The 13,919-nt window shown below is 39.8% G+C and overlaps 1 protein-coding gene across 1 annotated transcript in view; it reads left to right on the top strand.

Moving 5' to 3' along the window:
• WARS2 (tryptophanyl tRNA synthetase 2, mitochondrial) overlaps positions 1-10,077 on the top strand; it is a gene marked incomplete at its 3' end in the record, with an annotated part of 44,814 nt that extends 34,737 nt beyond the window's left edge. The window contains exons 3-6 of the mRNA XM_079536875.1: positions 3,286-3,366; positions 5,095-5,180; positions 7,582-7,700; positions 9,629-10,077. Coding sequence (XP_079393001.1) covers positions 3,286-3,366; positions 5,095-5,180; positions 7,582-7,700; positions 9,629-10,077 — 735 coding nt within the window. The remainder of the gene's footprint in view (positions 1-3,285; positions 3,367-5,094; positions 5,181-7,581; positions 7,701-9,628) is intronic.
• Between the last annotated feature and the right edge of the window lie 3,842 nt (positions 10,078-13,919).

Genomic DNA, 13,919 nt, shown 5'->3' with positions numbered 1-13,919 from the left:
ATTAGAAGTGAGTATAACTTGCTTGAACACAGAACTGCAGATTTGACTGAACAAATGTTGTTTAGATCACTTGGTGTTTTGGTAACTGGTGTAATGTCAAAGCCACTAAAGCAATGAAATACACATGCAGTTTTGGCTGGGGAAGCAACAACTGCCAGAGAGGGATCAATGACAGCATAGTTTTTAAAGGGAGTCCTTGTCAACACAAGTGCAACAGAGCACCATCTCCTCTCTATCCGTGACTAGAAGAAAGGAATCAGAAACCACTTTGAACCAGATGGTGATTCCTCCTAAGAGAAATGGAGGTCTGAGGTTAGTATTTCCAATTCGGCACAGTTTACTTCTTTGTGAAATACACATTTGGTGCATCTTGATGCACTTTATCTTGTACACAGAAAATAGCAAGTCTTATATGCATGGGGAAATTTATATTAAAAAAATCACTGAGCTTTTGTCTTGATGTCAGATAGCTTTATGCAACATTGGCAACCAAAATAGTCTAATGACTTTTAGCCAGGAAATGACTAAATATAAAATGTGACAACAAAGGAATTGCCATTAATAATGCTAATTTTTACTTGTTAGCAAACACTTCTTACTGCCTTCCATCTGGAGCAAGCATGATGATTTGAACATTTTTAGGCTGTTAGCATGCTCTTAAACATCCAAACCTGCCAATATTGAAAGGAGGGAATAGAGTATGTAAGCAAAGGAGCAGAATGTAGACCACCTTGTTCTTTCAATGATTATGTCATATATAGCTAATTAGCAATAGAACAAAAGGGGGAAAAGTAAATTAAAAAACAGAGTATACCTCAGCAATGCTTGCCTGTTTCACTAACTTTGAAATGAATAGTGGAAAAGCTAAATAGTACATCAAGATTGTTTCATGGCATATTTCTTGTCTTGCCCTGTAAGAAGCCTTCCTCATGTCAGGAAGAGGGGAATATCTATCTAATGGGATTCAGAAACAATTAAATCATTTGTTGTGATGTTTTCTCCAGAATGAATGTTAAATGAAGAGTTATACAGGATTTTTTGTTATACAGGATTACATTAGGTAATCTTCTTCTCTCATCTTTTCATCAAAGAATTATAGAATGGCCTGGATTGAAAAGGACCTCAAAGATTATCTAGTTTCAACACTCCTGCAATGGGCAGGGTCACCAACAAGGGTGGTTTTAAAACCACCCTTGCAGAAAGTGGAGGCCTGAGGCCTGATCCTTCACCATTCACTTTCAGATGAGCATTCATTCTGGTAGGACTGCAGAACTGCCAAGCCAATCTCTGTCATATCTGAAAACTCATGGCTGTCAGGTGAAGTCCTTCATGACTGGAAAAAGGGAAACATCACTCCCATTCTCAAAAAAAGGAGAGAGGGAAACTACCTGGGAAACTAGAAGCTCTTGAGTAACGTGGGGAATTACAGGCACATGTCTATACCTGGGAAGACCATGGAGATGGTCTTTGATGATTCGGAAGATAAGTTAAAGCACTTACAAAGCAAGGAGGTGATCTGTGACAGCCAGCACACCAAGGGCAGATAGTGCTTCACCAACTTCAGGACTTTCTATGACAGCATTGGTGGGCAGGGGAAGGGCAACTGAAGTTGTCTAACTGTATTTCTGCAAAACCTTTGGTATGGTCCCCTGGATTTGAAAGCTGGACTGTTTGTGGATAAAGAATTGGATGTTGCAACCACTGGATTGTGACCAGTGGTTCTGTGTCCAAGTGGAGGCAGGTGAGTGATAGGTAGGTTCCATCTGGCTATCAATACTCTCCACCATCTTCATGAGTGACACAGTGGGATGGAGTACACCCTCAGTAGGTTTGCTGATGACACCAAGGTGACACAGTAGAAGGAAGTAGGCAGTTGACCCAGTAGAAGGAAGGGATGCCTTCCAGAGGGACCTCAACAAGCTTGAAAAGTGGGCCCACATGAACCTACTGAGATTCAACAAGGCCAAGTACAAGATGTCGCTCTTGGGCCAGGGCAATCCCAGATATGTGTACAGACTGAGAGCAAAACACATGGAGAGCAGCCCTGTGGAAAGGACTTGTGGGTCCTGGTGGAACAAAAGCTTGTCGTGAGCTAGTGGTGTGTACTTGCATCCTGGAAGGTCAACTATATCCTGGGCTGCTTGAAAAGAGGGACGCCAGCAGGGAGAGGAAGGTGATTGTCCCCCTGTCCTCTGCCCTTGGGAGGCCTTGCCTGCAGTACCCTGCATCCACACCTGGAGCCTCCAGCACGAGAAAGATGTGGAGCTGTTGGAGTGGGTCCAGTGAAGGCCCACGGAGATGATCAGAGGGCTGGAGCACCTGTCCTGTGAGGAAAGGCTGTTGGAGATGGGTTTGTTAAGCTTGCAGAAGAGAAGGCTCTGGGGAGGCCTCATTGCAGCCTTCCGGTACTTGAGGGCTTTTTGTTTGTTTGTTTGCTTGTTTTTTTCAACCAGGCCTGATAGTAACAGGAGAAATGGAATAGCTTTATACTAAAAGAGAGGAGATTTTGGTTAGGTATTAGGAAGAAACTCTTTACCCGGGTGGCAGTGAGGCACTGGCACAGGCTTCCCAGGGAAGCTATGAATGCCCCATCCCTTGAGCTGTTTGAAGCCATGTTGACTGTGGCCCTGGGCAGCCTGATCTAGTGAGTGGCAACCTTTCCATGGCAGGAGGTTTGGATCTACATGTTATACTTGCTTATCTGATATTATAATTTCAGACATGCTGAAGTATAACATAGTTCAGTTAGAGACTTGGAGGTCTGACTTTAAATGGGGCTTCTGGGCCCATCGTTGGAGGGCACTACTGAGACTAGCCAGGACAAGTAAGGGAAACAAGTACAAGCAGGACTGTGGTGCAGAAGAAATTTAGTTTGGGTGACTTTTGGCTTTTACAGTATATACACACTGGAAATGAGAAAAAGACTTTGATTATCTGAAGATGCGAGGAAGCTCTGGCATAGATAGTAACATGCAGTTAATTTTTATGCAAGTTCAGTTCTATTACTATTGTTAAAGCAGTTTATTTCTTTATTACAATGTGAATTGTCAGGATCTAGAGCCTTGCTCTGCTGCTCAGTCTGTGCTGCATCCAAAACTTTCTGTTAGTTTGTCATTGCTGGCCTTACTATACCAAAAAAAAAAAAATATATATATATATATATATATATACATATACACACACAAATAAATGATTTCCTGATCTCAGATATTATCTGTATTGATTTAGAGAAAACAGACATAAAAATGCAGAAGTTTAAAATATGTTCTGACTTTGTGCTTTCAGGTTCCTGAGCACACAGAACTTGCCTGGATTCTTGGATGTTTAACTAATGTGCCACGGTTACTACGTTTGCCCCAGTGGAAGGTAATGAACAGTTTAGTAAGTTAAAATGAAGTATATGGGAATTCATTATAATTGTTGTCCTTGAAATACTTGTTACTTGTTGAGTATAAACTGAATGTTAGTTATCCTTGGTTCAAGGGTAAGAATTCTTTAGTCCAACAGTAAAAGAAGAAAATACATCTTCTTGGGCAGAAACTTGCAGTAGACTGTACCAAAATGGGAAGAAGTGTTTAATTTACTTTATTAAACTGATTTTCTCAGCATGTTTGGAGTTATTTTAATTCTTATTCAATAATGCATAAAACTACAAGATATTGTAGTGGAAACTTCGAGCCATGCTGATTAAGGAGTTCCATAAAGGAAAGTGGCTATTCTGTAAATCTTACAGAATAGGGTGAAAAAGAAACAGCACAAGAAATGTATGTTAGAGGAGGAGTATAGAATTAAAATTGTTCTCAATTATAAAGTTAATGAACCTTGATTGTTTGCTTTTATAAGTTTCATGCTCATCTTAATCTTGGTACTGTATCAGCATTACCGCATCAACTGCGTAGATACATTTCATTTCCTTGGATTTTATTTGGCATTTAGTAAGCAGAAAAAAACAAAAGGCAGGAGAGAGAAGTATCAAAAAAGGGGAAAAAAATCCTTAAGAGCAGTTGGGCTTGCAGAGTTCAGAGCAGTCTTAAATACATCCAGATGTTTTCTTTTTTCCTGTTTTTCTTCTTAATTAAATAAAAACAGTAAAACTTAAATACAGCAACCAGTGTTAATGCATGGCATAAATTAAAGCCAACCTTTTCAAACCCAAGGTTCTAAAGTTAAGCTCTTAAATCCTACTTTGACTGGATTGACTTTCCAAATCTGTAAGTAAGTGTTACAGGTGCTAGGCTTTGCACAGTAGGTTCCCTGAGCCCAGGCACTTGGGATATAGAGAGAAGACAGGATCTCTATGATTGGGTGAGAAAAATTGAAAGGTATTTGTATAATCGTAATGAACTATCATAGATTTTAAGAGTTTTATTGTAGTTAACTATTGTTAAAAAGTAGTTATATTGTTGCTAGAACAGACTAAATTATCTGTAGCTAGAATATCTTGATTTAAGTGATCCATACCCTGTGATGGTAAAGGACTTCAGGGCAGTGAGTAGACTGGGAGGACAGTGAGAACTAATGGAGAGAATGCTGGACCCTGCCTCTGCAATTCTGGATTCTCCCCCTGGTTGTCAATGACCATTTTGGTGACTGTGATCACTATGTCTTGATCTCTTGTCAATGAAATACGAAGTGCTAATGCCTTTCTAAATCTTGATTATAAAGTGTTTCAGAAACTTACTGCCAAAAATACTATTTTAGAGGTAGAGATTATCATTATAATAATCCAGTTTTAAAAAATACTATTTTAGAAGTAGGTTTTATCATTATAATAACCCAGCCTGACTATTTTGTATTTGTAATCGTTCTGGTTAGTAAGATTACAAAGAGGAAGAAAACATAAGCTTATGTTTTCTCACTGCTACTGTATTAGAACAGTGTAAGAAAATACATAAATATAGAATATAAAACAAAGAAGCAAAATTCACAAGAAGCAGATTCTATGTAGCACGCTTTTCTCTAGAATTACGTGATGAATGAACAGAGTAGCTGAACCTACACTCAAATTAGTTAGAGCTCTAACTAAGTAAAGTCATGGACTTTGACACTGTTAGCCAGAAGTGTGATTTCTTTCTCTTTTTCTTTTCCAAACAGATGAAATGTGCCAGCCAGAATAATGATGGAAATGTCGGTTTGTTGACTTACCCTGTTCTTCAAGCAGCAGATATTTTGCTGTACAAGTAAGAGGCAGAATGTGAGCCCGTGGGCAATGTCTATTCAGCCGCCTTAAAGTGAATATTCATCAGGTCAACATGCCAACTTACTAAGTGGGGGAGCTGGGTGTGATTAAATAAGAAAATTGGAAATGGATGACAGCTTTTTACCTTTCCAGTGGCTGGTTGAAATCTAGCCTGGGTTAAAAGCAACTCACATGGCTGTAAACAGAAAAAGGAGGTCACCTCAGAGCAACTCTCAGAGAATTACAGCACACTGATTTTAATGGTATATATTGCATATGGGTAAACATTTGTACCTAAGTTGTTTTGTTTTTTTTTAATGAAGTATACTTTATTTCACGCAGTATTACTGTAGAGATTCTTGAGCTGGCTGTATACACCCCAGCTGATAGATCTTGTAGCGTACCCTGTTGTATTTCATGATACATTGTAGACTGCCTCAATAAGTATCAGAGGCAGTGTACTGTGTATTAGTTATTTTTATATTCCAAGTGTATGTACTTGGTGGAATTTTTTGAAATGAAGTTGTGAATGCTTGTTGGGACACCAAAGTAACACAGATCAAGATTTGCAAGTTGTTAACCCCCCAAAGATGTATCTAATCCTCAGTGCTCATTAGTAGGAGAGGACAGTAATGTGGGAAGACTAGTACATGATACTTCTAATTTATGTGAATTTTATCTAAAAACAATAGATAAAAAAAATAAGCAAGCAAAAGGAAGAGTCTGAACATCAAAATGATCTTTTGAATAACAAGGCTTATTTGATTATAAAGCAGTATTTTAAGTAGACAACTTTATTGGAAATTACCCTGCTTTGGGTGATTGAATTCAACCCTGTATGTCTCTTCTGTCTCTAATAAGATCATTTGATTCAGCCTTCTTTAGTGAAGCCTGTGGTTTGTTTGCTACTATGTGTATTAACAGGAGGTTGTCCAAACAGAGCACAAAACAAGGAAGTGAAAGAGAAACAATATCTCTTTGAAGAAATTTCACATAGTATCTTTAATAAGAAGTGTTTAAATGTAAAAACATAATATAGGGAACAGGAATCAGGGAGAAATGGAAACGCAGGAAGGGAAGAGTAGTCACAAAGAAGAATTAAGAGCAGGAGGAGGGGAAAACAGTAAGAATTCAGATGAACCAAGGATCAAAGAAAAAGGAAAATGGGCAGAAGGTAAATATGTGACAGAAAGGAACAAAAATAGCAACAGGACAGAAATATTTTTTAAAAAAGCAGCAGAGACATTTATAAAAACAATATGTTTTCTGTTTAGTGGCAAACTTTGTGAATGTGGAACCATTTTGTCATATGGAAACATTTCTTTTGACCTGCTTAAAGTATATTGATTATGGTACCTTATTTTCTTTCTGTTAGTTGTAGGCCACTGTGATTTCCTATTGGCTACTGTAACTTTTTAGGTTGCCTTGCTGACTATTTGATGGGGGATAAAGGTGGACAAATTGATTTCTGGATGTCTACCCAATAATTTAGAGTTCAAAGGAAGAAGTACCATGTTGACCAAAAATTTTCTGGGAACATAGAAGATGCACAGTGAAGTTCTTTGCCCTGGAACGTGTCCAAGATTCAGAGCTGAATACCCTGCAAGCTTTAGGAAGGAAAAATCTGCTTGGAGGGAGGGGAGAGTAATCAAAAGCTGGCAAAACTTCAAGTCAGCTTAATCTAAAAGAATCATATATTTTTAGCAAGTATGATTAAGTGTGGGAAAGAATCACCAGGGGAAGTAATGGAATCTTCACCTCCTCATGTCCTCAGATGCAGATTGTATTTTCCTCCAGAACTGTATTCATACTGTAGAGCTTAGTACAGAAGATCAAATGATCCTTTGATCCTAACAATCCTAATCTAGGAAAGATAGTACTCGTGGGTAGAAACGCTGGCCCACGTTATATTTATGCAATTGTGAACCATGAGAAAGAGCCACTCTCTTCTTCCGTTGGTAAATCCACAATACTAACTTCTCAACAATAGTTACATCTTGCTGGGACATGACAAGGCAAGTTAGGACATTATGCCTGGCAGATCTTATTTGCTTTGTTCACAAAATCTAACACAAGCTCTTTGATCTCCAAGGAGACAGCAGGAGATAGGACCAAAACCTTTCTTTGAGCTGAGTTTAATTATTTGCTCTTATTGATATCTTTACCAGGCATGTTTTTGAGAAAAGTTATTTTTACCCTTGGAGATACGCTTCAGTTCACCACAAAAAAGCAGATTCATACTGGGATGAGTATGAGCAATCAGTTAAGGATCTTGTTCACACAGCACCTCTACCTAGCTGGCTGAGTATTCAGCTCATTCTGGCCCTTAGTAATGGCAGAGTAACGTTTCAGCAGGACCAGAGAGCTTTGCTGAGTTTCCTGTATCTGTCTTTTATTAAAAGGTCGACACATGTTCCCGTTGGAGAAGATCAAGTCCTGCACCTGGAACTAGCCCAAGATATAGCACAACATTTTAACAAGAAATATGGAGAATTCTTTCCTGTGCCTAAAGCCATTTTGAGTAAGCCAATCTTTGTGGGTTTTTTTGCAGTTTATTTTTTTTCCCTAAATTGCACTTCAAGTCTGAAGATAAATTTAAATATTGTGGAAATAATTTCCAGGACTAGGAAAAGAGAAGACTGATTCTAAAAGAGTAGAAAACGAAAAAGTGACAAGAAACAAGAGACTGTGAAATTGTACTCCCAAAATGGACATAAGGCGTTACAAATTCCTGGTAGAGACATGTATGCAGCATCTATTATTCTGGTCTAGGGGGACAGTTATGCTCTGATCTGTCAGTCAGTCCTGCTGTTCAAGTTCTAGAGCTTTTAGGGAGGGACTCTCTTCCAAGTTGCTAGTTCAGGAGGTGTATAAGGAGCAAGTCAAAAGATCTCCAGCAAGCAGAATTCTGCATTGTCTGAGTAGTAATTTATATTAAGCATACCAAACAGTATGTTGATTTATTGCTGCGGTGCATGAAAATCTTTTAATTGTGTTTAATTCATACTTGTGTATTTCACTAGGGCTCTCTTACAGATCTCAGGCTTTCCATTTTTTACCTTAGACTCAGCAAAACTTATAAGTAAAATCTTCTCAGCAATTTTTGAGCTACAAGGTCATAGGCCGGGGGGTGACGGAGAGTCAGATAGCACAAATGGTGTGTTTGTTAAGAAACGTGAAAAATTGGGCAAGGAAGAAGCATTGCATCTTTGTTGTAAGTAATGTAGAGGAATGCACAGCAGAGACCTTCGGCCCCGAAAGGGCAAGGAGCACTCACCTTAGAAAAGACAGACAGTAATAAACCTTTCTCAGTTTTCAAGCCTCTGTGACAAAAATGGTGTTAGATCCAGTTAGACCCAAAGTGGGTCTTATAAAATACTGAGTTTTGCAAGCTCTGCAGTTTCTAATGAACAGCTAAATAGTAAATACTGTAAAGAGGAGATGAATGTAGTCTGTGCTTCTGGTGAGGCTGTTTACCAGAAAATAAAAAGCTCAAACTGTAGGAAGAACTTTTCACTTTCCTCATGAGAAGCATAAGTGAGCAAGTATGTACTAACCAAAGAACTGTCCTGGATAAATGGAGTGGTTAGGAAGCTATTCAGACTCACTAGCTATAGACAGCTACATTGCCTGGGCTACTTCAAATTTACAGGGAAGTGATAGACTCCTCCAAAAGGTGCATCAGAACAGATCCCCTTCTAGGGTCATCTGAATTATTCTTTAAGTAGATACATGATCAGTCAATGAAGAGTATGTGGTGAATTTAGTTGAATTTATTAGATGTTAAAAAACATTTAGCATAAGTACTTTCAGAGGTACTTCTGTGTACCTCAGGAATCATGTTTCTTAGTGACAGATTGAAACAGTTTAGGCTGATTCTGTTAAATAAAAGACTTTTTAATATTCCCTTAATGTCATTATTTAATTTTGTGTATCTTAGGAATTTGTACAATCCCTACACTTGTTTTATCTATACTGTGCCTTCCCTGTAATGAAGCTGATTATTGTTTGGTTAGGGAAAACTAGTGTGTTTATTGATATTTGGGAGAATTGACAAGAAATTTTGGGTGATAAAGCTTCCTACCTAAAATAAGGTAATTACCTCCTCTAGACTTCTTTTTATCAATTAATTTAACCTGTTTCCCTACTGTTAGGGAGTCTTTCATTAATGTTCATTCCGTGCTCTCAAGATAACTAATTCCTGTGTCCTCACAGAAGTTTCCATGTAGAGTGGAAGAAAAAATGAAGTAAGTTTTGATTTAATTAGTGGAGGAGAAAAATTACTTACAAAGATAGGGAAGGCAAATAGGAGGGTTGATAACTGTGCTTACAACTCCTTTTTAAGCAGTAACAGAAAGGTCTGTCATTTTGCTACCAAACCTTAGCAATTGTCATTATAAACAATTGTCTATACATGTGCATAATTAATACTTTTTTTTTTTTTTTAAGGTCCAACAAAGAAAATAAAATCCCTCAGAGATCCAACAGTGAAGATGTCTAAGTCAGACCCGCAGAAGTTAGCTACTATTAACATAGCAGACAGCCCTGAGGAGATAGTGCTGAAATTCCGAAAGGCCGTGACTGACTTTACCTCTGAGGTGACTTATGACCCATCCAGTCGCCCTGGTGTCTCCAACCTGGTGTCCATTCACTCTGCGGTAACTGGACTTAGCATAGAAGAAGTGCTGCACCAAGCTGCTGGTCTTGACACCGCTCACTACAAAATGGTGGTAGCAGAGTCAGTTATTCAAAAATTTACACCTATCAGGAATGAAATCAAGAAACTCCAGGAAGACAAAACCTATCTGATAAAGATTTTAGAGGCTGGAGCAGAGAAAGCCAAAGAACTGGCTACCCCCATCTATCAAGAAGTAAGAAGACTGGTGGGATTTCAGTAGAAACTGGCAAGCAGTTGCAAGGACTTCAGTCATTTGCTCCTGGGACAGCTATTTTGTTTGAAACAAACAGTTTGAAACAATAACTTTTTTTTTTTTTCCTCTAAAAAATCCAAGTAGAATAGCTAAGCTGTTTACATCAAAAACATGTATGAAACCAGTTCCTTCCAGTGGGACCAGCTCTGAACTTGTCAGGATGGTCAGAGGACGAGGGTGCAGGCAATCACAGTTACAAAGAAATTATACAAAAGCAGGATGCAAGGTTACTCAGAGGGGGATTTGGGTTTTTCCTCCAACCACTACAAGAAGCTGAGGTATAGGCAAGATGGTTTTAATCCAGTTGAAGGAGTTGTAATCTTCTCAAGAACACCCTTAGCTGTTTATGTGATTTTGTTAGAGCTGGATAAGTCATGGTTATTCAGCTTTGATACCATAATGGTCTGCTCTTGGATGACCAGACAGCACAGAGTTACAAATCAGAATGACGGGGGCTTCAGTGATGAAGAGAGAGCTTACTGCTTCTCCCTGTCCTGTCTTCAAACTCAGTGTAATTTTGTATCTGCATCTAGTTTGTGTGAAGTGAGTTAGTCAGATACTGATATCCATACAGTAGAACTCACTGTGGCTGCTAATGCTAGATGGCCTCTTTGGTAGTCTCTCCAAAGAATGCAGAGCAAATGTGAATTTCCCTTCTGCCAGCACTGCCTGATCGATTCTGAAGTTCTTTGTCAGGAAACTACACAGGCTTCAACTCATCCTTTTCCACCTTCTTTTTGGTTTAGCAGGGAGCCCTGAGGTTTTCAGTTCAGCATCAAGTCTAGGATTGCTTTAGGAAAGGTTCAGGGAGAAAAGATGTGTGAAAGAGATCTTGTGCTGATCTGTGAGAGAACTTTCTATATAATTTACAAAATTAATTATTTAAAAATTATGCTCAGGTCATAGCCAGGACTATAGTAAAATAATTTATCAAAATGGAATTAAATAGATCTTTGTGAAATCTCACTGCTAAACCTCACCTTCCTGGGTGTCTGCAATAGTAACTTGAAAGGCAATCAAAAAATCATGTGGTTGATTGTCCTTACATGTCAGAGAAGTTGCCATGGGCAAGTCAGCCTACTGCCTGCATTACAGCCGCCTCCGTAAGAAAAAAAAAAGTCATTATTGTCATTGGTGACTGGGAAAAGAGGTCCCAGTACAATGACTAGACCCTCTTGATGAGGAAGTCTGCTGCCCTCCTGGGGCCTGTATTAAAGATGTTAAAAGAAAACTTCCTAACCTAGTGCAGCCCCCAGATTATTACCCGTTATTGGTTTTTGATGTAAGCAACGATGAAGCTGTGATGAGACCAAGAGAGTCATCATGGGCAATCAAAAGGGTCTGTAGATTCTTGGGACAATCGGTTAAAGGTTTGGGAGTGCTGATAGTGTTTTTCTTTATCCTTCCAGGTGCTTAGAATGATATCAGAAGAAATATCCAGGCAGAGCTTATCAATACATGGCTCTTAGGCTGGTGTCACTGGCAAAATTTTGGATTTTTTGATCATAGTGTGGTCAGTGCAACATCAGGCCTGCTGGCACATGACAGGATGCACCATTCTCAGAGTGAAAATGTGTTGGTTTTATTTGGGGGGGGGCTTACTGAAAGAACTTTTAACTAGACTTGAAGATGAAAAGCGATTAAACAAGGCTTGCCAGTGATAAGCTGTGAGATGACATACCAGAGTTTGAAGAATCATGTGCTAGTGAGGTCTTTCAGTCTTCTCCACAAGGTGCTGGGTACACTAGAGCACATTTGAAATTTGTCTGCGTTAATGCATACAGCATGAGGAATAAGCAGGAGGAACTAGAAGCCCTGGCTTTGTTCCAGACTTACAACATTGTTGGTGTAAGCAAGACTTGGTGAGAAGAGTCCTGTGACTGATGTATCATGTTGAACAGTTATAGGCTTTTTGTGAGGGACAGGCAGGGCAAGAGAGGCAGTGTGTGGCACTGTATGTAATGGAATAGCTTGGTTATATCAAGTTCACAATTGGCAATTATATGATTGAGACCCTCTGGCTACGTATGACAGGACAAGCAGGCAAGTAGATATCATTGTGGTAGTCTGGACAACAACACAAACTAATTATTATGTAAAGAATGAAGGGATATTCCTAGATCAGCCACCCTTGTACTAATGGGTGACGTCAATTTTTTAGGTGTTACCTGAGAGTACCACACGGTTGATACAAACAGGTCCATAAAATCCCTGAAATACTTTGACACTGGAAACAAGGCCAGGTGACATCAGGGTACTACAGAGGTGCTATTCACCACTGTCGAGAGAAAATTTGTACAGCAAAAGCTTATTTAGGGTTGAAGTTGGCCAGTACTGTGGGGAACAAAAATAGTACTGTGGGGGACAACAAAAAGGACTTTTTTTACGTATGTTTTCAGAAAAAGGAGGACCAGAGATAACACTGATTAGTTACTTGGTGAGGATGGTCGCTTCATAAATAGGGGCGTAGATAGTCAACACGGAGACATTTAATGCCTTCTTCATATCTGTCTTTAACGCTGATGATGGGTCCTGACTAGAGACGTGAATTGAAGGACTATGACTGTGGTAATGATAAACTCCCAACCAGCTCTAATGTTATGCCAGGTTTGCTGCTCCAGCTGGATGTATTACATGTCTACTGGGCCTGATGGGGTTCATCCCAGGGTATTCAAAGAGCTAGTTAATATCATCTTGAGACCTCTCTCAACTATTTTTCAGTGATGGTGGGAATCTAATGAGATCCAGTCTGGAAGGTAACAAATGTTGTTCCAGTTTTCCAGAAGGACAAGAAATACCCTGGTAATTATAGATCTTTCACTCTCACTTCAATGCGAAATAGTAAGGAAGATTATTCTGGGAGTTACTGAAAACTACCTGGAAGTCAGTGTAGTTATTAGTTGCATTCACAAGGAAAAAAGTCTTCTTAGGACTAGTTTACCTACTTAGCTGAACAAGGGAAGCCAGTCGATCTTTCTGAATTTCAGCAAAGCTTTTGATACTGTTTCTCACAGCATCCTTCTGAGGAAAATGTCCAGAATACTTATAGACAAATGAATAATAGTATGGCTGAACAATTTGCTGACAGTTGGGACTCGGAGGGCTATAGTAAATAGAGTTACATCAGGCTGGTGAGGGTCCATAGGCTCCACTTGAGGGCCAGTTCTCTTCAGTGTTTTCAGAAATGACTTGGATACAGGACTTGAAGCTATGCTAAGTGAATTTGCAAACAATAATAAATTAGGAGAACCTGCTGACTCCCTTGATGGTAGAGGCCTTGCAGAGAGATGCTGACAAATTGGAGGGCTATGCAATCACCAACCATGTGAAACTTAACTAGAGCAAGTGGTGGATTCTGCACCTGAGATGAGCAAATATGTCTGTATGTACAGATGGGGAGATGAGATGCTGAAGAGCAGCCCCACAGAAAGAGATCTGTAGGTTCTGGTTGATGGCAAGTTGAATCTGAGCCAGCAGTGTGCCCTGGCAGCCTGAAGGGCCAACTGTACCCTGCGGTGCATCAGGCCCAGCACTGCCAGCCGGGCAGGGGAAGTGATTGTCCCAGCCTGTGCTGTGTGGTCTCACCTCAAGCACTGAGTGCAGCTTTGGTTACCCAACATAAGAAGGACATAAAATTATTAGAAAGCATCCAAAGGAAGGCTACAAAGGTGGTTTGTTCAGCGCAGAGCAGAGGGGCTGAGGGGAGGCCTGATGGCGGCTGCAGCTCCTCACAGGGAGCGGAGGGGCAGCGCTGAGCTCTGCTCTGTGTGACAGCGACAGGGCCCGAGGGAACGGCGTGGAGCTGTCAG

The sequence above is a fragment of the Tetrao urogallus genome (assembly GCF_951394365.1).
Source record: "Tetrao urogallus genome assembly, chromosome: 1".
Taxonomy (NCBI): Eukaryota; Metazoa; Chordata; class Aves; order Galliformes; family Phasianidae; genus Tetrao; species Tetrao urogallus.
The sequence above is the reverse complement of the archived record's forward strand: the minus strand, read 5'-3'. Positions and strand labels throughout refer to the sequence as shown.